This window comes from Delphinapterus leucas, chromosome 5, assembly GCF_059928025.1.
Source record: "Delphinapterus leucas isolate spDelLeu-1000000601 "Yukka" chromosome 5, BTC_Dleu_Yukka2, whole genome shotgun sequence".
Taxonomy (NCBI): Eukaryota; Metazoa; Chordata; class Mammalia; order Artiodactyla; family Monodontidae; genus Delphinapterus; species Delphinapterus leucas.
Window position 1 is genome coordinate 117,499,873 of NC_143133.1, and position 26,294 is coordinate 117,526,166.

The following is a 26,294-nucleotide window of genomic DNA, read 5'->3' on the forward strand; positions in this document are numbered from 1 at the left end:
CCTTATTCATACTCAATATTTTATTTTTAAAGATTTGATGCAATTACAAGCTTACAGAAAAGTTGCAAGCACAGCACAGAGACCTTTCCCCTGCAAACCATTTGAGTGTAAGTTGCTGCTCTGATGCTCCATTATCTTGGAATACTTTACATGTATTTCCTACATTTTTTGACCACTTCCTTGTTGTTAGGCACAGCAGGAGATTCCAGGTTCATCTTGGTCTTGGCCTGCTCAGTCCTGGAACCAACCCTTTTTCTAAGGAGCTCTGATTCCCTACTAGTGGAGAATAGTTCTTAGAAGCCAAGCTCAGGGCCCTGTATATGCTTATTGCTATTAGGGCATCACCATTTCCAGCCCTTCCTGGTGGACAGAGCTAGGGGTTATTTACAGCAATATCTATTTTCATTTGTTTATATACTGAAAACCATGAACTAACACTGGTATCTCCAGCACCTAATCATGGGCTCATTCTAGTTTTCTCCCTCTTGATGTTTGCAACTCCCTTTTCTGACAGTGAAAAAACTGGCTACTATTATCTTTAATATATTTACTTATTTAATGGATCCCTTTATACATGACTAATCTTCTATTTCTGATGCCATCTCCTTCCTTCCTGACTCCCTCCTTCTCCTCCTTGGGTCCTCCTTCTATAATTCTGAAATTCCAAATTTCAATTTGGGGGATGGGTTTCCACACACACCCAAGCCATTCTCAGACACCAGCTGGGTGTCCTACAGTTCAACTCAGTGCTAACACTATCTGCCTGGAGATAGAGTCAGAGCTCACAGTTTAAGGGCTCATTCCTACAAGACGGTCCCCCGACCCATGTCAGTCACAAAGTCCAGGTTGCCACTCGTGCTTCTGATAAGCTGGCTATAGATCTGAGATTCCAATGACTCAGAGAACTCAAGAGAAATGTTTTACTTCCTCCATCCCCAGTTTATTATAAAAAATAACTCAGGAATAGCCAGATGGAAGAGATGCAAGGGGTAAGGTTTGGGGAAAGGGGGCGGAGCTTCTTTCCTCTCTGAACACACCACTCTCCATGAATCTCCACATGTTCACCAACCTGTACTCTCTCCCAACCCAGTCCTTTTGGGTTTTTATGAAGGCTTCATTAATAGGCATGATTGATTAAACCATTGACTATTAGTGATTGATTCAACCTCCAGCTGCTCTCCTCTCCCCAGAGGGTCAAGAGGGTGGGATTGAAAGTTCTAAACTTCTTATCACATGGTTGGTTTCCTTGGCAACCAGCCCCATCCTTAGGTGGGGATCCAAAAGTCACCTTTAACACTTGCATCACTTAGGAAATTCCAAGGGTTTTAGGAGCTCTGTGCCAGAAACAGAGATGAAGACCAAATATCTTTTTCTTATTATAAATCACACTAGCACACACCCCATGTCAGGCTGCCCTCCTCACTGCACAGACCCTGGTACCTCGTGTTGCTGCTTGGCAGGGTCTGCCCCCTCACCCTGTCCATCTCAGACATTCTGTGCAGGGCCACAGTCAAGCACCAAGGCCCTCCTCACCCATCCAGCCTCTGACTTCACAATCGGCTGCTTCTCTTTCTCTCCTCTGACCCAAGGATGCCCTCCAATCTTTGCTCTGACTCTTGACACCCCACATCAGGGCACCACTGCTTTGTGTAGATGCCCTCCTTTCCAGCTTGGGCTCTGACAAACTGTACTGGGAAGGAAGCTTCACTCATCATACTTGGGTGCTGACATTCTGTGCTAGGGTGCATGAATACACTCTTACCTCATTAGGGATGCATCCTCTGATTTCCAAAGTTTCCTCCCCCAATCTTGACACCTTCGTCACCCTGCTTGGGCTCTAACAGCTCACGCTAAATTTCCCTCCCACTTGGATACCCTTCTTCCCTTGTTCAGGTTCCAACACCTTTCTTTGGGCCACTGTGACTGCCCACCACACAGACACTATTTATTATGCTATGCTTCCCCCTGATGGCTTTAGGACTGGGAGAGAGAGAAAGAGAAAAGGAGGGGAAGAAAGGAAAAGACATACCATTTCCTAGGTTTACTGTTTAGTCCTTCCAGAGGAAAATGAATGCATGGAAAAGTTTAAAAGTGGCCAGTTTGCTCCTTATTTGCAATAGTACAAAAAGATTTGGACTTAGAAAAATTTGAAAGAGATTAGAAAAATAAGATTTGATGTTAAATGCCCTTTCAAGTGGAGAATTGAACTTTTATTTATCTTCTAGGTGTTTCATGTTTTGTTCTGATAGATGACTTCTAGATTAGACATTTAGAAATGAAAAGGCTGGAATGAACATTTGTGCTTCTATCCCAATTTTTTTGTTTCATAGATGAGGGAATTGAGTCTTGGTTAGGTCAAATGACTTTCCCAGGTTTCCCAGGTGACATAGTCAGAAAGGAAAAGGACATGTTTCTACATCCTGGCCAGTGTTCTTGGCACTCTCCCTTCATTATGATCATTTAAAATTAGTTGACCTTTAAGGCAAATTTCTGAGAAAAATAAGTTTTTACATTACACCTTATGTTTCTAATTGGAAGTCCTTTTCTTCAGTAATGATATTGCTGGTAGAATGCTATATTTTTTTGGCCCTAAAACATTATCTAAGTAGTACTTTGGTGATTATATCTCACTAGAGTGGAAGGAATTAGCCTCACCGATTTGGTAGTTAGTAACTTGTAATTTTCTGAATACTCTCTTTTAATTGCATGCTTACATTATGTTAACTGTTTTCGGTAAAGATGCCAAGCAAGAAGATTATTATTTATTTTACTATTTATCATCTTGTGGCGTTGATGGACTGGCAAAATGTATATATATAGACACAAATGGCTGATAAATAAAATTTTATTTGGAAAATCCACAATATAAAATTTGAAACCCATTTACATTTGTGGAAAGTCCAATATCTTATCAATGTTGCAGTTCAACCTGGGAAAGAATAGCTTGTTGGGTGTAGGTGAACCATCTAGAGTGTTCATTGATTTCCAAGTTCACCTTGAGTTGCTGGGGTCAAAGGAAAAATAGGCAACAAACTATATTTAAGGATCCAAGAAAAATCTTGAAGTGTCCCCATCAGTTGTGTAATTTAAGAGCTGAAGTGTGACATGAACTTATTTCTGGCCCTTGGGTGAAATATTTGCCCTTTTTGCACCAATGTAATTCTGTAAATTAATATCAACGAATACACAGATTTTATAGTTGGAAAGGACACACCATCAAGATCATTTTGTTGCTCTCCCTCCAAGGCAGGAATCCTACATACCCCTGAGTTTGAATCACTTTCAATCATGGGGAAATCACTACCTCCCAAAGAAGTTGCGCCTTATTTTCTGCAGAAACTTTCCTCTTGGTAACTTTGCCCTGTTACTGCTGCCTTCTGCCCTCTGTAGTTAAAACACAGTTAAACCCTCTCCATATGACAGCCCTGCAGTTATGTCCCCCCTGGATGTTCATCCTTCTGGAATTTTCTCTCCCTGTCTCTTTCTTCCATCATCTAAGTACCTCATGGGAAATGAGATTCTTTCCCCTGCCTTTTGTCTGGACTAAGTGCCTCTTTTAAAATGTGCTATTTTAGGAGGCTGTGCACTCTGCCCCATGACAGACAAGAAGAACGCTTTGAGTTCCTCTTATTGTCCTTAGCCATGTAACAGTGATTCGTGGTTTCACTTTATTTCTGGACAGTTGTAGCCACTAGACACAACCTTTGCCCTCAAACACCGCATTCACTTTGCACAAGCTTGTTGACCTCACACCTAAGTCAGCTTTTCTTGAACCCTCATCTGAACAAACAAACATTCATTCTGATCTGCGGATATCCCTTGCGGCGTCAGGAAGGGCCGGCTTGAGCAGTGCCGGCTCAGAGAGCTCGCCACCACCGCTACAGATTTGGTTTCCTTTTTCTCCTGATGTTAAGTAAGACAAAAAACCAATTCCTGCTAATCTCTTAGACAATGCAAAGGGTTCCAGACTCTATTCCAGGAAGTTGGTTTCAACAAACTAACAAAGAGACCGTCGAGACCAGAAAGGAGGCTAGGAATACGGACCAGGAGGTGGCGTTCAGGTAACCCCCAGGGGGGACGGCGGGGAGCTGGCTCTGCCGAGGGTGGGAGTGCGCCACGGCAGCCAGGAGGGACGGCCAGAGGCTGTGCGCCCCGGCGTGGACACGCGCGGGAGTTCAGGCCGGGGAATGTGTCACCACGTGCTGCAGGGAGGCGGGGACAGGGCCTCCAGTTATCAGTAAAGAGCGCAGGGCAGATCTCGGAGTTTCACAGCGGACTTTTCTGGGATAGTGTTAGAGAGAGAGAGAGAGAGAGAGAGAGAGACTGACTCACGTGGACATAAACAGGCGGAGAAACAAACAGACGAGGTGAGAGCTTAGCAGGCTAGCTAACCTACTAGCTTGCCATTGCAGAGAAGAGATCTGGGAGAGGGAGGGTCCCGTTTAGACACTCAAACCCCAGGACACCGGAGGGGCCATTTCCTGCAGCTTCCTGGGGGCTACACGTCTCACCCCTTCTAAGTTTGCTGTGAGGGAATTAAGCAGAAAGAAAGAAGAGGAGGTGGGGTTCTACAGCCCATGTACTTTTAGTTCTTCCTAAGAAGTGGCGCGGTGTAGGGCTTTCTATCCGGAAAGAGCATGTGTCATCACACTGCACGCTAATCCTGGGACGTTTGCGAACCCGGCTCCGGGGCAGTTGGCCCCATGCCCGGCCGGGCGTTCGAGGGCTCCGGCCTCGCAGTGCTCCCGGGGACGGCCGGCGGTAGCCGGGTGGCCTTTATCTCTGTCCCCCTTTGTCCTCTTTATCTCAGGCTCTCCAGGAGGCCCGGGGGCCCGCTCTGTCTATCGCTCCCCACCCCCAGCGGCACCGCCACTTCAATGCCCGGCAGGTCGCGGGCTGCTGCTCTTTCGAAGGCGGCGGAGGACCAAGGGCGCTCCGCGCCACCGCTGACTCGGACCGGCGCCGACGCCTGACCCGCGCCCTTGGGCACCGACTCGGGTGCGCCCGGCGCTTCCCTGTGCGCTCCAGTCCGTTTCAGGCCCGCGAGGGGCAACCCCGGCCAGGATGGCCCCGGGCCGGGCGGTGGCTGGGCTCTTGCTCCTGGCGGCCGCCGGCCTCGGAGGGGAGGCGGCGGGGCCCGCGCTCGCCTTCAGCGAGGATGTGCTGAGCGTGTTCGGCGCGAACCTGAGCCTGTCGGCGGCGCAGCTCGGGCGCTTGTTGGAGCAGCTGGGAGCCGCCCCTGTGGAGGGCGACCCCGAGCCCGGGCAGCTGCACTTCAACCAGGTAGGGCGCGGGCCCGGCCGCCCTTCCCCGCCCTTCCCCGCCGGGGTTTCCGGAGACGTCCATTTGCCCAGGAACGCTGTTTAATGGGGAAAAGTGCTGGAGAAAGAATTTCGTTACGTTTCTCCAGTGTGAGGCGGGTCCTGCTTTTCACTAGACCTGGCTCTCTGGCCGGGGTTAAAGTGCTGGCGGTGACGAGGGAGCCAGAAATTGCAGTTTTACGCCCGATGAACTGAGTCCTCAGACGCTTGTGGTTATAAGGTTTTATGCAAAAGTTTATGAAGTAGTCGAGAGCGGGAAGCATCTTAGGAGATGCGTTTTAGATAGGAATGGCGTCCTGAAGTCCTTCCGGCAGAGACAGTGGCTCACAGGCCACCCTCGTTAACAGTAGCTCGGTGGGTAACGACTGCTGTCGAGATGTAATGTAGTTGTGTCTTTCTGGTGTACGTTACCCGAGGCATTTGGGTCTGAAGGGCCTACTGTATAGAGATAGGGAGGCCGAGGGGGGCCCTGAGGCCAAGATCAAGCATCCAGTCGGTGGGTCGAACTGGGTTTGAAGCCATAGCTTTTAGTCATCGGTCAGGTCAAGGGTTTGATTTGAATTTTCATTCATTCATTCAAAAACGAACAAACAAACCTATCTTAGGACATACAGTATTATACAGGCATTTGGTAATTCCTAAAATTTAAGGGTCACCATGAGTTACCTAGGAGCAATTAAGACCATACCTGCTAGTAAACTGCAAAAAGGATGATATTATAGATTCTTCGTTATTTCCGTCATAAATATTCTATGATTATTTCTTAAAATTGTGAAGTAAGCGAAGTGTGCTTTTGGCATCCTCCCCCGAACTTCTCTCTACTTTTAAACACTCTGTTTACTCGGTGCTTTGATTTTGTTTTTCCTTCTGCTCTGGTTCCAGTGACAACTGATGATGAATGGCAGTGTTCAGTATTTTCTGTATTGTTTGTCACTTCTGCGTGATACTAGTTTGTGTTACAAAAAGTTTTTGTGGTCCAAGATGCTTGGGAAATGCTGCATACTATACTCCACTCTTGGAAATCTAGCATTTCCCGATGTACTTGACCTTAGATTACAGTTAGGGAAACTTTAATCAGATAAATTCCTTGCTAATAACATTATAGTTTGGCATTCTTTTTGTTAGAAATATCTTACCTCATTTAAAACATGCAATATTCAAGAAGTATAAGGCTCTGATGCCATGAGGGATCAAAGTGGCCTCCCTTTGATCTAGAAGGGTTTTGTGGTCCTCTTATGCATGTTCTTTAGTAAACTATAGATCCAGTTCTGGCATGGCATTACAGTTGGTTCAATGTCTAAAAAATGATACATTGGAAAAACTGAAATGACCCCATGTTATACTGATATTTTAGAAAATAAAGCAAACAACTTCCTAAGTATTTTCTGTCGAGCTGCAGTCTCTTCAAGTGGGGGAAACAGCTGACCTGACTAAAGCATTTCTAGGTAGGAGTAGGGGCGGTCATATGCTTGGAAAGAAGCTTGGGGACTTGACTTGCAGCTGCGTATCTGTAGCCCACACATTGTTTTGACTTAAATTATCTCCTTATGTTGCAATGTCTGGAGGTGTTGATGAATTATAAAGGAACAAAAGACCGCTGAGCCACGCAATGTCTGGAGGTGTTGATGAATTATAAAGGGACAATAGACCGCTGAGCCACGCCTTGGCAAAGACACCAGAAAATATACCTAAATAATTTAAGAAAATTGCTTAAGTTTATTAGCAGTATGAGTCCCAGTTTATGAGTAAGTAGGACACCTCAACAGGTAAATTATAAGTATGTTGACACCTTGTTTCTCACTCTTCTGTTTGCATATTTAACTACCCTCATTATGGCCTCTGTGGGCATCAAAAAGAGATGGGAAGAAGCCCATAGTTTGGAAATAAAGGGAAGCCGTGGAAAATTTATCACTTAATCAGACCTAGCGAACATCTGTTGGATGTTCTAAAAAGTCCTAATGAAAACACCAATCATCAGTTAAATGGTGTCGAATGAAATGCCATTCCAGAAGAATCTATTAATTTGCTGACATTTATTTCTGCTCCAGTAGGAAGTCATCCAGTTTGGAGGAAAATTTAGGGCTGTTAATATCTCCATACCTTAAAGAATGCAATTTTAGTTTCCTTACCTGCAGCAAAGTAGAATAAAAATATATGTGAAAAGCTTGATTTTCTGACTTTGCAGAAGGTTGAAAAGATAGAATTAATTTCTTTGGGCCAGGGATTTATTGAATCTTCTATGAGATCTGTTTACAGATGACATTGTTCCTTTGGATGAGGGCTTAGGTCAGCTTTTCCCATGTAATAGGACTACTGTACTAAAAATTGAGACAATTTTGGAAGGTCTTCTAGTATTTTTTCAGTGTCCTTAAGTACTATTAAAAGAACTTGTTGCTTTGGGATATCAAAGTGACCTGAGTTCAAACTGGAAACGATAGAATAATTGAGTTTACTGTTTGGCTTCTTATGGTTTCTGAGGGTACGAAGAGCAGGTAGAAGAAGCAACCCAAACAAGTGAGAGGAGGGAGTTCTTTTATCTAAAGGGGTCTCTGGGGCCCATGACTGAGTGTAAGTCTGCTGTATCTCAGGGAGTTTCTAAAATACAAAGGGAAGCCCCAGCTGAGTGAATACCCTGGGTGATTAATTTAGGGGATTTAAGAGTGGGCTCAGTGCCACCTTTTGTTTGTTCAGATGTTCCTTTCTCATTCTCCAAGTGGTCTTTTCTCTTAATTTCTCCTTCAGAACACCTCACCTCTAAATGACCACACTAAGCTGCAGGAAATGGCTCCATTTAAATAACTCAGTCTCCTGAGGGGGCCTAGTGGGCCTGATGGAGATGTGGCCGTGGGTGTGGCAGGTTGGCCTGTGAGGCAACCTTTGTTTCCCACCATCACTCCACCTTAGACTTTTGCTTCTCTCTCCTAACTTTATTTTTTCATTTGATACGTATCCTGCAGCGCATCTTCTTCTTTTCTTTCACAGGTTGCCTGAACTTTGTTTTTAAATCCCTTTCAATTCACCTTCAATCTTCCTAAAGCAATACTTGGAGTATGCCTCTCTTCTTTCAGATCTCCTCCATGAACTGTCTCTTGACTGGTGAAGTCTAAATCTGAAGCCTGGCATCTGAGGCTCTGCACCGCAAGGTTGACCCTGAGACGTTAACCTGCCTGCCCAGACCTAGCACTCACTAAATTAAATTATTCATTCTTCTATGAAATCACTTATACTTCTACTCAACCACTTTTCTACCTCATCATCTTCCTTGCACCCTTCCTGTTTCCAGCTGCAATGTCCTTTTTTTCCTTGAATTGCCCTATCAAAATCTTAAATTTTAAAAAACCCAGCTAAACTCCATGAAACCTTTCTGGGGCATCACAACCACCACTGATTTGCTGTCTTTTTGAATTCTTGAAATTTTTTATTATGCTAACGACATTTAGCTATTCATGTGTTCAACAAATATTTCAAATAACTACTATACTCTGATTAGAGTGGTCCCTTAAAAGTACAAATCTAATCATATTACTCATTTTATTAAAACAATTAAATGCCTTCAAGATAAACTTTAAACACTTTAATGTGGCTTAAGCCTTTTTATGATCTGGTTCCTATATATTTCTCAAGCTTTATCCTTTGCTATTATTCCAGTCTTCATGGACTGCCGGTAGTTCCTGGTTCGCCATATATGTGTGCTTATGTTTTAGGTATCAGTTTAGACATTACTTCTTCCGAGAAGCCTTTCTTAGCCTGCTCAGGGGTTTAGTAGGAGCCCCTTTTTATGTGACCCTATATTAATTGGTGCCTATGGAATCATAACATATTATATATTGCAATTATAATATGGACATCATTTTATACGTATTATAAATTTCTGTTTATATAGCTTCTCCTCGACCCCAACACACACACCCAATACAATTTTGAACAGATTGAAGGGACTGATCTGGCTCATCTCTCTAGGGGCTAGTGTAGTGCCTGGTACATAACATGTATTCATTATATATTTTTTTGAATGAATGAGTGAAGATGGTTTAATATGAGTAAGGCAGTTTGAGCCCTCACATGACTTTACAGTTAATAGGTAGACGTATGACATGTGCACGCGTAACTATAATGCACGATAGAACGACATGTCTGATTAAAGAATTTCAGAGACAGTGGAATGGGATCAGGCTTGTGTTTTTGGAAAATTCATCTGCATGAGAGTGTGGAATGTGTCGGAGTGGGTCCAGACAGGAGCTGAGGAGGAAACTGCAGTGGTTTGTAGGAGATGTAATGATTGCTTGATCCTGGAGGCTGTCAGGAGGTACACAAAAGCTCTGCCTTCTTCTGGAAGAGCAGCCGTGACTGAAGAGTAGGCAAAAGCCCCAAAGGTAGATATTTTCTACTTCAGTCTTTTGCCTGTAGCAATCAGTCATTTAACTATTGTTAGATCTTTCCTTTCATTAGTTTATGGCCCAAGGATGCCAGAGGGAGAGGCAGTGAGGTAACTCTTGGCTTATTTCAATGGATGGCCAGGCTAGCAGTCTGTAGCAAACAGAAGGGGTGTATGTGTGTGGTCATTACATACATGTTGTATGCATAGCTTGTTGTTGCTTAGTGTACTTTTTCTTGGGTTGGAGGTTAACGGTGCATTAGATGAGGGAGGTTCTGGGAAGCACTGATCATGGATGGAGGGGAGAAAGAGCATCTCTCTCCCTCTTTTTTTTTTTTTCTTTATATTCTGAGAAATAAGGGGGTAAATCTTCTAGGAATGCCTTCCAACCTGCTTGTTCAGGTGAGAAACTGGCAGGAAGGGCCGGACCGAAGGGCCAGGTTGTGTTTAGGTCTCTGGTGGCTTTTCCTTCAAGACAGTGGATCTATTTTGATATATTATATCACTCTCATTTAAGTTGACTGTGTACAGTGTGATCATTGTTTCCAGAAGGTCTTAGGAAAATGAGAGACACTCATAATTCATTTGACTGTGATGTCAAGAGCTTAGTTTGCTTTCGTGCCAGGGATGATTGGGATCCATATGAGAAAATACCCTTCATTCTTTCCATCTCTAACTCCCAAAGTTGCATCTTTACCCACTACCCTAGGAGTCACATAGACCCTTTTGTACATAACATAAATAATTATATCTAGGATTTATTGGTTTTTTCCTGTGCGACATAACTCTTAACCACTTTATCTGTATTAACGCATTTCAAAATCACAACAATCCTGTGATACAGGTACCATTATTAACTTAATTTTACACATGAGAAATATGTGATGCTGAGAGATTAAGTACTCGACCAAAATCACACAGTAAGTGGTAAAACCTCAGGCAGTCCTAAATCCTATAGTGGATTTTTTGAATTATAGTTTAGAAAACCATACTCTCCCTAGCCAGGGCAACTGTTAATCTCAGATTTTGATCTATGAGTAGAAGTTACAAATCATCAGTCGCTTATGTAGCTCCATTGCTTAGTCATGTTAAGGGAACAGTATTTAGACTACAGAAACTACAATGATCATAACAGGTCCTTGCCCTCAGAGAGCTTATAGTCTAATTAAGAAATAAGGTGGAGGGCTTCCCTGGTGGCGCAGTGGTTGGGAGTCCGCCTGCCGATGCAGGGGACGCCGGTTTGTGCCCCGGTCCGGGAAGATCCCACATGCCGCGGAGCGGCTGGGCCCGTGAGCCATGGCCGCTGAGCCTGCGCGTCCGGAGCCTGTGCTCCGCAACGGGAGAGGCCACAACAGTGAGAGGCCCGCGTACGGCAAAAAAAAAAAAAAAGAAAGAAGGTGGAAACTTGTGAAAAGTATGCAAGGCAAAACTTCAGTAGTTAAGTAATCACTGAAAGAAATATTACAAGACGTATCACTAGGCTGTGTGCGATTAATTGCCAAACAAATACTTTTGGGAGCCATGTTCTGTGGGAGGCTTCTGGGAAACACCTTGTGGAGGAGTTACAAGTCAGTCAATTCTCCTTTTGGAGGATTTTGCTTGTTTGTTTTGGTTTTTAAAATACTTACTGGATGAACATCTGCTTGTGCCAAATGTGTCTGTGCTATTAATCACAAGAGGAATTTTCTTGTGGGTTACATGAATTCTCTTTTATAGAATGAAAATTTCTTTAATTCTTTCTTATATAATGAATTTTTCTTGGAGAAAATATTTTGGCAACAATAGTTTTCCTAATTCTGAGTTTCAGAAGTTTTCCTGGAGAAAGGCATATTAATCAGCTTCTTCTTTCTTCTATGGATAGACTGCAGGTAATGGGAGAAACATCCATGTCTAGTGTTAAATTTTTCAGTCCTGTTCTCACTTTTACTCTAGAAGAATTCTGCCAATGAATTCACTCTCTCTTCAGGCAGTTTAGAATGTAAGTCCTCCTTTTTTTAAAAAAAAATTCTGCCATCTTCTCTGTGGCAGATAATCCTTTTTTTTTTTTAACATGTTAATTATCTTTTTTCTTTTCTTTTTTTTTTTTTTGCGGTACGCGGGCCTCTCACTGTTGTGGCCTCTCCCGTTGCGGAGCACAGGCTCCGGACGTGCAGGCTCAGCGGCCATGGCTCACGGGCCCAGCCGCTCCGCGGCATGTGGGATCCTCCCGGACCGGGGCACGAACTCGTGTTCCCTGCATCGGCAGGCGGACTCTCAACCACTGTGCCACCAGGGAAGCCCCTCTTTTTTCTTTTTTAATTGACGTATAGTTGATGTGCAGTATTATATAAGTTACAGGTGTACAATACAGTGATTCACAACTTTTAAAGATGATACTCTATTTATAGTTATTATAAAATATTGGCTGTATTTACTGTGTTGTACAATACATCCTTGTAGCTTATTTTATACATAATAGTTTGTTCCTCTTAATCCTGTAAGTCCTCCTTTTTCATGCCTGTGAAGCAGCTGCATTGCTGACTGCACAACACTGGAGAAAGAGGACTGTGCGTCGGTGCTAGGGAATGAGTTGAAGCAATGAGGGAAGAGTAGGTGAGCAGATTACTTTAACAGAATTACTAACCCTAACAGAGGTACTAACTCTAACAGAATTACTAACTCTTAGAATCTCATTGCTGCTAGATGGGAGTTTGAGCTCTCACACAGTTACCAGGAGAGGGAGTGGTAAACTTTTCCCCTTCATTGAGATAGATCTTTGTTTCTCTCTAGAGATATTCAAAGTAGAGTAGCTGGGTGGGAGATTTTCAGCTTCTGTGCTTTCCATGGTTCACACCATCTCTCTGTTTCCAGGTGATGCCCACATTGGGAGATGTTGATGGTCAGGAACTTCTTTTCCCCATCATAAAAACCCATTGCTTCTCAACTATGACTGCAGTTTAAGAGTTTTTTCTTTAAATTCAATATACATTTGAAACCTCTATGTTAAATTTCTTTTGGTGGTAGTAGAGGTCGGGGGAGGAAAATAGGAATATAAATAGGCCTGGAAAACAGGCCTGAAGTTGAGAAGGAATGGCATTCCTCAGGGAAAAGAAAAGCAACCCCCTAATGAGGGTAGCCTGATGTGATTGGTAACAAGAGTTTGCCAGTTATTTGGATTCACAGTGGCATGTCCTCAAGCGACTGTCCATATTACTAAGTGCACACAGTTAATATTAGGATCATTTACAATGCAATTTATTTAAAAAAAAAAGAATGTTACTAAACTGTAGACAACCTAAGAAACTTGTAGTTTTCAGAGAGTGTTCCCATTTCCAACTTCAGATGATGGTAGGATTCCTGTTTGTAATTGAAACTAATTAATTTATTCTCAAACTATTCCCAGTTGTCTGTTTCAGGAGCCAAATGGGTTTGCCGAGCCTTGAGGTTTATTTTATAAAGAAATGAAACTATCACTGAATTACCTTTGTGATGATGGGATGTGGGAACATAGAAAATCTTCAGAATGGAGCCTTGTTTAGTTTGGCTTCTGTCTCCTTCCAAAAGTCCTCTGTTGTTTTTCTTGGCCTGAAGCTTAAGGAGAACAAAAACAAAAATCTGTGAATCTAGATCAAAGGTGTTAACCTGAAAAGTAGTATTATGCCTTTGAAGTCCAAATATTTAATACCTTGACTTTTTTTATACTTAACTAAATAGTTGGAGAAATAAAAAAACCAAGTGAGCATTGATAAGGCCTCTAAGACTTTAGTTCTGTTTTAGTTCTATTTTTGAACCTATTCAAAAATAATACACTTGTCATTGGTATATTCAATGGGCTTCTTAGGTCTCTAACTGTAGTAGGAATACAACATAATGGTTAACAATTTGTCCTTGGGGTTTAAACAGACCTGGGCTGAAATTCTAATCACTTATTAGCTGGGAATCACAGGCAAATGACTTAGCCTCTTTAATCCTCAGTTTTCACATCTTCGAATTGAAAAAATGAACCTTATTCATAGGATGGTTGTGAACGAAAATATAAGAACAATAATAATAATTACTGAGTATCACTGTATTTTAGGCACTTCTGTATTTACTGCTATGTGTATTACATGTAGTAACTCAAACAAATAATCTGTTTTTTCCCATTACCTGTATTACTTAAAAAAATAATAACAAGCAAGACAATGCATGTAAAATACTTAGCATCATGCCTGGCTCAAACTGTAGGCTCAATGCATAGTTATTATATTATAATGCTGTATTAGTTGATATAGCTTAACAATAGTTAACTACCCTTAACAAAATTGTCTTTCACTGGAGGCCTGAGCACCTTAGGGTTACTCAACTTTGAGGAAAGCAAGGCTATAAAAAGACAGCAAGGATTAATGAAATAAAAAGTTCAGTGAGAAATACATCAGTCCAGTGACTTTGGTTTCAGTGTTAGTTTCAGTGGTGACTCATCTTGAGAAAGGCTTTTACCATTTGTCTCTTCTTCCCTTTCATTAAACACTAGTAATAAACTCCTGAAAAATGTGAACTCCTGAAAATGTAAACCTTAGGTCCTCCCAGAGGACTTCTGAGGCTATATTTAGGAGTTGGCTTTGTTTTATTATTTTTGTCCAAATTTTACATCAATACTGAAATGGGAATGATTGGAAACCCATATTATACTTGTAGAAATTGATGTAATTGTGCTTTTTTTTTTTTTTTTTTTTTTTTTTTTGTGGTACATGGGCCTCTCACTGTTGTGGCCTCTCCCGTTGCGGAGCAAAGGCTCCGGACGCGCAGGCTCAGTGGCCATGGCTCACGGGCCCAGCCGCTCTGCGTCATGTGGGATCTTCCCGGACCGGGGCACGAACCCGTGTCCCCTGCATCGGCAGGCGGACTCTCAACCACTGCGCCACCAGGGAAGCCCTGTAATTGTGCTTTTAAATTTAGATTTACCTCAGGACCTCTGTATGGATTTTGCAGGCCAAAAGAACCCAGGGTCCTCCACATTCAGCTGTGACCTTATTAGTTGGGAAGCAGGTAAGAGGACAGGAGCCACTTTGGTCTGACTATGATAAGTCAGGGACGTGTCTCTGCAGGGACAGGGAAAGAGAAGTTAGTCCAAACTTCAAACGAGAGAGGTAAAATCAGTAAGACGATTCTGAGTTGGGTAACAGATCCTGCTTTAAATGAATATTGAACACATATGCTAGAAAACACATGGACCCTTCTGTTAAGGGATGCACCCTACTGATGATACCAGGTACTTGAGTTTGAATATCAAATCATGATGCTCTGCAGTTTTCTTTAGGAGCAGGGATCTCAGAATTCATGTATATTCTTTGGTTACTTTACCTACACATCTTTTGAGAAAGTCTAGACACTTGCTCTGTCCCTAATCTTGGGGTGAATGCCATTTAAGTAAATGTTCAGGTAGGACCTTCACTCCAGCAGAGGGAGCAGGTCCTATCCTAATAGTAGTGATAGTTAACATTTATGGAGTACTTACCGTGTGCCAGGCATTGTGCTCAGTACCTTCTTATATACCATCCCATTAAGCCTCTTAATCTCACAGGGTGAGTACTCTAGGTATTCCCATGAGGAAACCCAGTCTCAGGGAGGTTGAATACCTCCCTCAGAGTCATAGCTCAGAAGTGGCAGAGTGAGGATTCCAGTCCAGAGTGACTAGACTTCAAAACCCAGGCTGTCTCTCCACTGTTGCTCCACATATACCGAAGAGTATCCGCCCACGGAGGGGCTGGTTTATTTTTCAAAAATCTTAGTGCCTCATATGTCATCCAAGTGCCTCGGTGTCAGAGTAGAACTGATGCTAGTTTCCTGAAGCCACTGGGAACAGTACAATCATTGAAAGCAGGAAGGTATTTTCTGCTGAGATTTCTTTTGTTTCAGGAAAACAAGAAAAAAAAATTATTATTACTATTTTTCCTGCTGGAGCTGTCTCTGCAATAGTGAGGTCTAGCTCTAAAACAAGGTTATTAATTTCTTCACAAGCTATTTTTCAACCTTGCAATGTTATTTCCTGATCATTGACATTTGATACTCCAAACAGTGTTGTGTGAGAGAATTGGGACATAGCAGTTTCCCCAGAAACTGAGGCACAAAGAAGTCTTTGGCAGAAGTCACCAGGTGCCCAAATTTGACTGGGAGAACAGAGGTGCCGATTTTGAATCCTCAGGTCTTCTCCATTGTGCTGGTTTTAGGCAGGTGCTGCCTTAGCGTGGCCCCTGTGCTATGAATTCCCTGAATATCCCATGGTCTTCGTGCCTTACTTTCTTTATATAACTGGGTGGTGGACATGTATGAAGTCTATTCCATTTTCTCACCTTCCAGACACTCCTCAGCACATTGCGGTATGGCTCTGTCCCCAATACTTCCTTAAAATTGCTCTATAGGACGTCACCCAGACCTTCTTATTGCTAAATACAATGAGAGATTCTCAGGCTTTACCTCTGTGTTAATTTCGACAGTGTTGAACACATCCTACTTGACACACGTCCTCTCCTTGCCCACAGCTGTGTCCACTTTGGTTTGGTTTTCTTACCTCTCTGGCTGCTTCTTTTCAATTTCAGTGTCTTTTGCTCATCCTTTAAATATCGGTGTTCCTTGGGGTTCTGTCCTAAGCACTCTTCCTTTTGATTTTGCACACTCTCTCTGTGCAACCTCAGTCGCTCCTCTGGCTGCAGTTATCACCTGTCTGTGGGTGCTTTCTGCTTAGGTTGGCTTAGTTCACATTTCTCTCCTGAGGCTTAGCCATGCACATCCTGGTTGCCGACTGATGTCTAACTCTCTCCCCTCTCCAACTCAGCAGGTCTAAACCTGTCCCAAATGGAACTCATCAACTCCATCCTTTCTCCATCAACACCTTCTAGTACAGTAAGTCCCCTACATACAAATGAGTACTATTCCAGGAGCACGTTTGTAAGTCCAATTTGTTTGTAAGTCCAATAGAGTTAGCCTAGGTACCCAAGTAACACAATCGGCTATATAGTATACTTTTCACACAAATAATACGTAAAAAAACCAACAAACACACAAAATAAAGAAAACATTTTTACTCTTACAGTACCTTGAAAAATACAGTAGTACAGTACCACAGCTGGCATCAGGGGCTGGCATCCAGTGAACAGGCAAGAAGAGTTACTGACTGGAGGAGAGAGAGGAGGTGGGAGATGGTAGAGCTGAAGGATCGTCAGCAACAGGAGATGGAGGGCAAGCTGCAATTTCACTCACGCCTGACACTGAGGCCACAGGTTCTGGTTCCTTGCTGGATTCAATTCTATCTACCCTCTTGAAAAAGCGATCCAGTGATGTCTGGGTAGTAGCTCTTTTTTTCTCGTCATTGATGACACAGTAGCACTGGGTTGCATTTTGAACGGCTGCTGCAACCCTTGTGCACCATTCTAAGTTTGGGTCCTGTGCCTCAAAAACTAACAGTGCCCCCTCAAATAAAGAAAATCCCCTTCCCATTTCCCGTGTTGTGAATCTCTTCAGTTCTTAAGTTACTTCTTCCTCTCATCTCTCTTTGTCCTTTCTCTGGGCCTCCAATTCCGTCAGGTCTTCATTAGTAAGCTCCTTGTGTTGCACAGCAGGGAGTTCAGTGTTATTAGAACGCGCAACATCTACCATCTTGTAGCCTCGCTCCACTCTCTCAATTATTTTTACTTTTGTTTCCATCGTCATCGCTTGGCGCTTCTTAGCAGTACCAGCTACATCACTGCTGCTTTTGCGCTTGCTTCTGGACATCCTGGGCTTGAAATAAGGATACTGTACTACTGCACTCTATACAGTCCTGTACAGTAAAGCGCACAAACGCACAACCACTTGTAGAGGATGCACGCACGTGACAATGTACGCCAGACATGTGAACTAACTTATGTGATTGGACATGCGAATGCACTTTCGCATCTTGGAAAGTTCGCAACTTGAAGGTTCGTATGTAGAGGACTTACTGTAATCCTGTCTTGTCAGTCTCATTGATCAGTGTCACCATCCACTCCGCTGACTAAGCTGAAAAACGGGATGTTATTCTTGAGTCCTCTCTATCTCTACTTCCCATTTCAAACGCGCATAAGTCGTGTCACAATAGCTTAAATACTGCTTACTTAATATCTCTAAATTCCAGTGTTCTCTTTAGTGTAGGGGGGATCATTTTATCTACTTTACGGGATTGTTGTGAGATTTAATTAGATACAGATCTTGCATTCTGTTTGTGCCTGGCGTTATGCTGCCCACGGCATTCCGTGCTGCCCCGTGTCCTATCTTTCACATTGCTGCCAGATTTATATCCCAAGTACGTGAATCTGATCATTTCACCATCTTCAAATGGCTTCTAATTACTGTTAGAATAAAATCTAAACTTCTTGCCTGGTATTTAAGGCCCTGCAGTACCTACCCTTACCCCTCATATTTCTCCAACTTTATTTCTCCTTTTTTCTTCACATCTCATCTTAGATGTTGTTTTCTCCAGGAATCCTTGGACAATCCCATTCCTTTAGGGTAGGTTAGTTATTCTGTCTTCTTCACATTCATGGATCCTACCCTAGCACTTACTGAGCCATACTGTAATTACTATTTTAAAAAAATCTGAACCCTGTACTAGTCTGTGATATCTGTTGTGAGGTTAGGGACTGGGTTTATCTCAGTCACCTTCTTTATTCCTGTAACTAGCATAGTGTCTAGCATATAGTAGGTATTCAGGAAATATTTGTTAAATGAATGAATAACTTCAACCTTTTACAAGAAATTTTACACCAATATAACTTCTAAAATTATTTCAGTCAACCTGGATGTCTCATTGAGTTCAAAGTAAGCCAGCAATCCATTTATTTGATGCAGACACATTAATAAAAAAATAGTAGAAAAGAAATAGTATGTTAAAATTGAACCTGTGTGTCATATCAGTAGAAGGAAATAATTAAGTTTTTATTCCTTCTAATTTCTGAAATTTTTAGAGTTCTTTGGTCATAATTTAGACTAAGATTTTCTCCATAGTCCATAGCTGTAATTGTTATGGCAACTTGGAAACATTGATGTCAGTATTAGTTTATTTGTAGTATCAGGGCTCTACTGAATTGATGCCGGGTAAGTTTTATAGAATGAACAAGGCAACTTGTGACTAGAAAATTTGATTCTTCAGAGTTCCTAGTAAATAAGTCTCAGGTTATCAATTTGTATTTCTCAGAATTATATTCAGTCACTATGTGCTAGTTTCTAATCTTCTTTCATTCCCTGCCCTTTCCTTAATCTATCATGTTAGTGATTGTTATAAGTTGAGTGACTTACGTGTCTGAAGCTTGCTAGGAGTTGAGGAAGATATGAAATAATACATCCTTCCTCTCTAGGTGTTCATGATCTTATTAAAGAGATATCCATTTTCACGAGCAGATGGTAATACGAGGAAGCACACAGTAAGTGCTAAACATGTAAATCCTATGGGTAGGGGAATCTGGAGAGCATAGCAATATTAAGTAGAGGCAGTGGGGCCAAATATAGGACAGATAGAAGTTGGATACTTTGAGAGGAGGTATCTCAGAATTCTAGGTAGGGCTCATGGGGCATGCAAAGTCAGAGTGAAGGTAAAATACAAGGCATTAGAACTGCTTGGTTAAAACAGAGAGTTTAAGGATGCTTTTGGTGGAGGGCAAAAGGAGGAAGGAAGGTTGGGGACAGATAATTCTTCAGTGTTAGGTCTTTAGACTCTTGGCAGAAGGAAAGTTTTTTTTTGGTGTGTGTGTTGGGGGCCAGTTTGAGCAGAAGATTGACAACGGCAATATTTCAGTAGAAATAGTCCTGTGTGTGGGGTGAGTAAGGATAAACAAGATGAGACATGTATTGGGTAAGGTTAGTTAGAAGTTCCCAACTTGTCAGTTAAATGAAAGGGCCCATCTGTCATTCTTATGCTCTAGGCCAAACCTGTTGGTCTCAGGACCCTTTTTTACTCTTAAAAATTATTGAGGACCCCAATATACTAAAGTACATGTGGTTTATATCTATTGATATCTACCATTATAGAAATTAATGTTAAGAAAAATTTAAAATATTTGTTTAACATGTAAAAAATAACAGTAATAAGGCCATGTCACGTTAACCTTGTTTTTCAAATGAAAAGTAACTGTATTTACCATGACAAGAAGTTAGTGAGGAGAGTGGCATTTTCGTACATTTTGCAAATCTCTAATGTCTGGCTTAGTAGAAGATAGTTGGATTCTCATATGTGCTTCTGTGTTCCATCTGTTGTGACATGTCATTTAGCTTCGGGAATATCCATTGTTCACTCATGAAAGAATGAGAGTGAAAAAGGAAAATGCAGTTTTAGAATTATTATGAAAATCATGTTGACCTTGCATTTTCTCTGGCAGGGTCTTGGTAACCCCTGGGCGGGGCGGCGGGGGGGGTGTCCTTGGACTGCACTTTGAGAACCACTGTGCCAAAGGGTTGTGATATGATTGGGTCTGTGATGGACAAGGTCATTCCACGTACGCAGAGGTTAGATGACTTTGAGGATGAGCTCACTTCTTGTGGCATCTGCCCCAGCCTTGAGTTGGAGAAGGGGCAAGCCTTCCACACTTTATCTCCCAGGGCACTTAGTGGGGAGCCCTTGGCGAGAAGCAAGGCCAAAAGACCTTTTGGTCTTGGCAGCAAAAGGGAGGAGGCCTAGGGGACTATCTTGCTGGTGATGGAAAGCAGAGTGGCCCCAGCCCCTGGAGCCAGGTCAGGATCATGAAGTCAAAAATCCAGACTACTTGTGCTCTGACACCACACCAGGCTTCTGGGGGTGAGAGAGCCTTGGAAACTGCACGTAGAGGGGGGGCAGGGCTGAGAACCTTGTCAGTAGCTTGGTCATCAGAAAATGTTGTAAACCTCTTTTAAAGAGTGTATCACAGCTTTTAAAATTTCTTTTTCTTTAGTAAAAATTTAAAAATTCCAGCCTGTCTCAATTGTGTTTGGAGGAACCTGTACAAAGATTGGAAAACCTCATGATTTAACTTTATTTTCTTAATTAAAATAGGAATACATGCATATTGCCTAAAACTTTGGCAAATACAGAGAAGCAGAAAGGAAAAAACAAAAAAATCTTTCATAATTTCACCACCAGAGGTAAACACTGTTAACATTTTGAAGCATGTTATCTCCAGATTTTTTTTTTAACATCTTTATTGGAGTATAATTGCTTTACAATGGTGTGTTAGTTTCTGCTGTATAACAAAGTGAATCAGTTATACATATACATATACCCCATATCGCCTCCCTCTTGCATCTCCGTCCCAGCCTCCCTATCCCACCACTCTAGGTGGACACAAAGCACCGAGCTGCTCTCCCTGTACTATGTGGCTGCTTCCCACTAGCTATCTATTTTACATTTGGTAGTGTATATATGTCCATGCCACTCTCTCACTTCATCCCAGCTTACCCTTCCCCCTCCCTGTGTCCTTAAGCCCATTCTCTACGTCTGCCTCTTTATTCCTGTTCTGCCCCTAAGTTCTTCAGAACCATTTTTTTTTAAAGATTCCATATATATGTGTTAGCATACTGTATTTGTTTTTCTCTTTCTGACTTACTTCACTCTGTATGACAGACTCTAGGTCCACCCACCTCACTACAAATAACTCACTTTCATTTCTTTTTATGGCTGAGTAATATTCCATTGTGTATATGTGCCACATCTTCTTTATCCATTCATCTGTCGATGGACACTTAGGTTGATTCCATGTCCTGGCTATTGTAAATAGAGCGGCAATGAAGAAAATATTTGCAAATGAAGCAACTGGCAAAGGATTAATATCTAAAATTTACAAGCAGCTCATGCAGCTCAATATGAAAAAAGTAAACAACCCAATCCAAAAATGGGCAGAAGACCTAAATAGACACTTCTCCAAAGAAGATATACAGATTGCCAACAAACACAGGAAAGGATGGTCAACACCACTAATCATTAGATAAATGCAAATCAAAACTACAGTGAGGTATCACCTCACACTGGTCAGAATGGCCATCATCAAAAAATCTACAAACAGTAAATGCTGGAGAGGGTGTGGAGAAAAGGGAACCCTCTTGCACCTTATCTCCAGATTTTATTTAACCTTATTTAGAGCAGTGGTATCATTCTATACATATTGCTTTGTAATAATCTGTTTTTTCCCTTATCAATGGATCATAAAATAAAGCATCTTTCTCCTTTAAATAATATATCCAGGAAAGGCTCTTTTTGTCTACTCTTAAGGAAGAGCTTTGAGAATGTGTATAAGCACGTGTGTGTGTGCACGCCTGTGTACATTGTGGGAGGGACTGCATCAGCACCATAGTGGCTTCAGTAAGAACTGTAAGGAAATCTGCGGGAAAAATGGAAGAACAAATCTTGAGGAAACAGAGCTGGGATCACTTGATTAGCCACCTTTTACACCTTAGAAGATCATCTTTCTAGAATGTTCTTTGCTCAAACCTTAGAAAACTCTTTTATCATGGTGAAGTAATCATGAGTAAACTTTAAAGAGGAAATTAATTGGGAAAAAGTTCAAAAGAAAGTTGGTAGAGGGTGATTGAGCACATATATATGTTGTGCAAGAGCCAGGCGGTTTGGAAGTGGTATGCAAGTTCCTTGTAACTGCGGTTGGGTAGTTCCATTGTTGCGTCAGGAACAAACCTGGAAGCGATGCCCGTGGTCACTCCCACTTTGCCGCTCCTGCTGCCAGAGTGGAGCATTTAAATCACCAATTCCTTGACGTTGTGCGGTCGCCCCTGAAGGGGAAAGTTAATGGGACTGTTCACTGGTTTCAGGGTCAGAAATGGCCTCCCAATTGTTAAACTCAAACCACCCTTTTAAGCTTTAAATATTTACATTGTTCTCTTGGGATATTTGTCCAGTTGCCATATTTGAAACATTCTTGTGTATACTTCACCTTCTTCTGCTTTTATACTTGTTTTGCTTTTATATCATTTTGTTTAGGTTACTACTATGAACAGGTTTTGCAATTGGTTTTAAAAATTACTGTGAAGACAAGTGAGGGGTTCATTCATTCATGTACTAATTTGTTCATTCAACAAGTATTTACTAAGCCCTGCTGTGTGCCAGGCATACGGTATTATATTGTTAGTATTAGCATTAGTAAATACTAAGGTGGATATGAGCTCAAGGATTCCAGAAGTTTCTTTCCCATTACATAATGATTTTGGGTCTTCATCTTTTCCTCTTCCTAATACACTCTTAACAATCTGAGACCAGTTCCTGGCCTCGTAGTTGTATGGTTATATGATGGTAGCTTAGAAGGATGAAGCAACATATTGGCTTCTCTGCTTGAAATGCAGGAATACTGGGTTTAAAAAAGTTTGTGTGACTCAATTACTTGACAACCCAGAAAAACTGACAGGACTTGATATTTCATTCTAATTTTGATCGTCACTGAGTCTAAATGCATCAGGAGAGCTCTCTCTCCCTGCCTTGAGAGCTCAGCCATACCTGTAGCCGTGGCCTTATTGGGAAGGTGAGCTGCTCAGCTTCCACAGAATCACAGGCCGTGCAAAACAGAATCTGAAACCACCTCTGGGGTGACCTTTGAGTGGGATGATATTTCATTTGTGGCATAGTGTGAAGGCCTAGGCTTAATGGGTATGGGATCATATGGTCTTATTGCTTTGTATTATTTAGTGGATGCCATTTGACTAGACAGCCAAGTAGAGAAGACAGCCCATGTGTTGAGAAAAGGAAGAAGGGTGGAGAAGCTTATCTTTTTGTTTTCACACAGGTTCTGGACGTAACATTCCTTTGCTAGCTTTAAAAATGTCTTTTAGGGCTTCCCTGGTGGTGCAGTGGTTGAGAGTCCACCTGCCGATGCAGGGGACACGGGTTTGTGCCCCGGTCCGGGAAGATCCCACATGCCGCGGAGCGGCTGGGCCCGTGAGCCATGGCCGCTGAGCCTGCGCATTCGGAGCCTGTGCTCCGCAACGGGAGAGGCCACAACAGTGAGAGGCCCGCGTACCACAGGAAAAAAAAAAAAAAAATTACTTTATATATCGGTTAGGACTCTTTCATTTGTCAGTAAAAGAAACAAGTGAAATTAGCTTAAGTCAAAAAGGAAATTCATTGACTCAGGTAACTGAAGATTCAAGGGCAGAAGCAGCTTTAGGCACAGATGTATCCAGGGGATTAGTGATGGTATTGGATACCTGCCTTTCTCTGCTTATTAGTTCACCTTCTTTCACATGGTGGAAAAGTGGCCTAAGGAGCCCACAGACTTGTAGCAATCCTAGTGGAAGAAGATTTCTTCAATAGCTCCACCAGAGAGTGGACAAGTGTGGGTCCTATGTTCCCTGGTCAGCCCCAGCTAAATCACATAGAGGGAGGCTCCCATTGCAGGCAGGTGGTTTGTTACTGGATGATGGGGAAGGAGTCTCAGGCAGGCAAAAATGATAAGCATTCACTGGCCTTAATTATTTCTTATGTTTTGGGCTTATCTCGCTCTGTCTTATTTTCTGGCTCCCTTTCCTGCTTTTGCACAAATTATATGTGTATTCCCAAAGTTTTTCTCCTCTTTCTATACTCTCTCCTGATGATCTCCTCCACTCCCACTTAACTGCTATCTCCTTACAGAAGACAGCCACATCCTTCTCTCCGGCCTCTAGCTGTCTCAGAGAAAGCTCACTAGTCATTTCCATCCGGTGTCCCACAGGCACCACTGCAACTTTAAATGTCTAAAATGAAACTTGCCACCATCCTCCGAAATGCCTTTCTTTTCCTAGGTTCTCTAATCACAGCAGTAGCAATATCCTCTTTCTACTTTCCCGGCATTCTAACCTCAGAGTCGTTTTTGACTATTTCCTCTGCATATTATTTCTGCTTTATATGAACTCTCATAGTTCTTTATAATTACTTTATCACTTTCTCTCTGGTTTTATAGATACTGGTGTATCTGATTTCTTTCTGCTGAAATTATTTTGGTTTCTTGATGGAAGGTATAATGACTTATTTTTCTCTGTACTATTTCTTTCTCTGTTGTCACCCTCCACCTTCCACTCCTTCCATCAATGTCATACACAGAATTTTATGATGCAGTAAATACTTGTTGAATGAAGGAAAGAATTTATGTGATGTGTAGTATAATTACATGGTTATTATACTTGGTATTGTTAAAGAAAACCAGAGTCTGACAGTAAGGTAATAAAAACAGATTTTATTCAAGAACTATTGCAATAGGGGAAAAGGGACCTCAGTATAGAACTGGGCTCAGTTCTGAATACATCATGGACAAGTGGGGATGTATAGCCAAGTAACAGAGTTGGGGGTCAGTGGATGGGAAATTACTAAGAGGAAACATCAGGGGTAGGGAGGGAGTTTGGTTAAATAGACCTAACAGGATTCCTGCTGAAGCCAGGGTAATCAGATATCAGGGTGAGGAATGAAGAACTTGACCAGACACTGAGGGTATTAAGATAATATCAAATATTAAGGTTAGGGGAGTCTCTCTAAACAGACTTGGCAGGATTCTTGCTAAAACTGGGCAGTGCCAGCCCTACAAGGATGGACGCAAGGCCAAAGCCTAGAGGACTTAGAAGAACCTGACTGAAGTTTAGTCAAGTAGAGAGCCTGTGTAATTATCTACACTGTGTAATCTCAAATCTTGCCTAGCTCCTTGGCATTTATTATAAGCAGATTTCCACTGTATAAAATGTTGAGGGAGGAATTTGCCCTAATCATTCAACCTTCCCCCGTCCTCACTGTTCAGGCCCTGGGCGCTCATCCTGTTTGTCTCTGCTCTGGGAAGCACTGCCCTTTCTTAGACAACTGCTTTCTTTGTGTCAAGTTCAACTCTGTTAAATCAAAGCATAATAAAAATCCATATTGTTTAAAGCCAAATAGGGTGCAGTATAAAACTATTTGCATTCCACTTGCTGGTAGATAGCTATTTAATGAAACTAATTAATTAATTTTCACTCATAACCTTACTCCTTTATTTTTATTTATTTTTTAAATTAAAATATAGTTGACGTACAATATTATGTTAGTTTCAGGTGTCCTATGTAGTGATTTGACGTTTGTAGACATTATGAAATGATCACCTTGATAAGTAGTAACTATCTGTCCCCACACAAAGTTATTACATGTTATTGACCATGTTCCTTATGTTGTATATTACAACCCCAGGGCTAATTTATTTCATAACTGGAAGTTTGTACCTCTTAATCCCCTACACCTAATTCACACCCCCCCAACCCCCTTTCTGGCAACCTCTGTTTGTTTTCTGAAGGTAGATCGCTAATTTAAATAAGGCAGGCCTGTCGTTAATTCAGTTTTGTCACACTGTTAGTAGTCCATCCTCATTCTAAAATCATAAAGCAAGGCCTAGAGTTTTGTCATCTCTGTACCTTTTTGTTCTTTCTGAACAGATCATCAAGACTCTCAGCTATCTTTCAATATTGAGTATATATTCCTTGATTGCATTGTTGTTGTTGTTTTTTCCCTAACTGTATGTAGGACGGTGTCTTTAATGATGTACAATGGGCAGTCTGGGCATCCTTAAGGATAGTGATATTAAAATTCTTGACTGCCACTTATAGTAAAAAATGAACTTTATATTGTGGTCCAGTATACATGTGCATGGTATGTATAAAGTGTAACT

The 26,294-nt window shown here is 42.0% G+C and overlaps 1 protein-coding gene across 3 annotated transcripts in view; it reads left to right on the forward strand.

Moving 5' to 3' along the window:
• The first annotated feature begins 4,265 nt into the window (after positions 1-4,265).
• The window catches only part of SLC39A8 (solute carrier family 39 member 8), a 75,830-nt gene continuing 53,801 nt past the window's right edge, over positions 4,266-26,294 (forward strand). For 2 of the 3 annotated variants that reach the window (XM_089912445.1, XM_022582438.3), the window contains exon 1: positions 4,374-5,283. In XM_089912445.1, the coding sequence (XP_089768571.1) occupies positions 5,065-5,283 (219 nt within the window). In that variant the 5' untranslated portion in view covers positions 4,374-5,064. The other variant, XM_022582437.3, reaches the window with a different exon arrangement.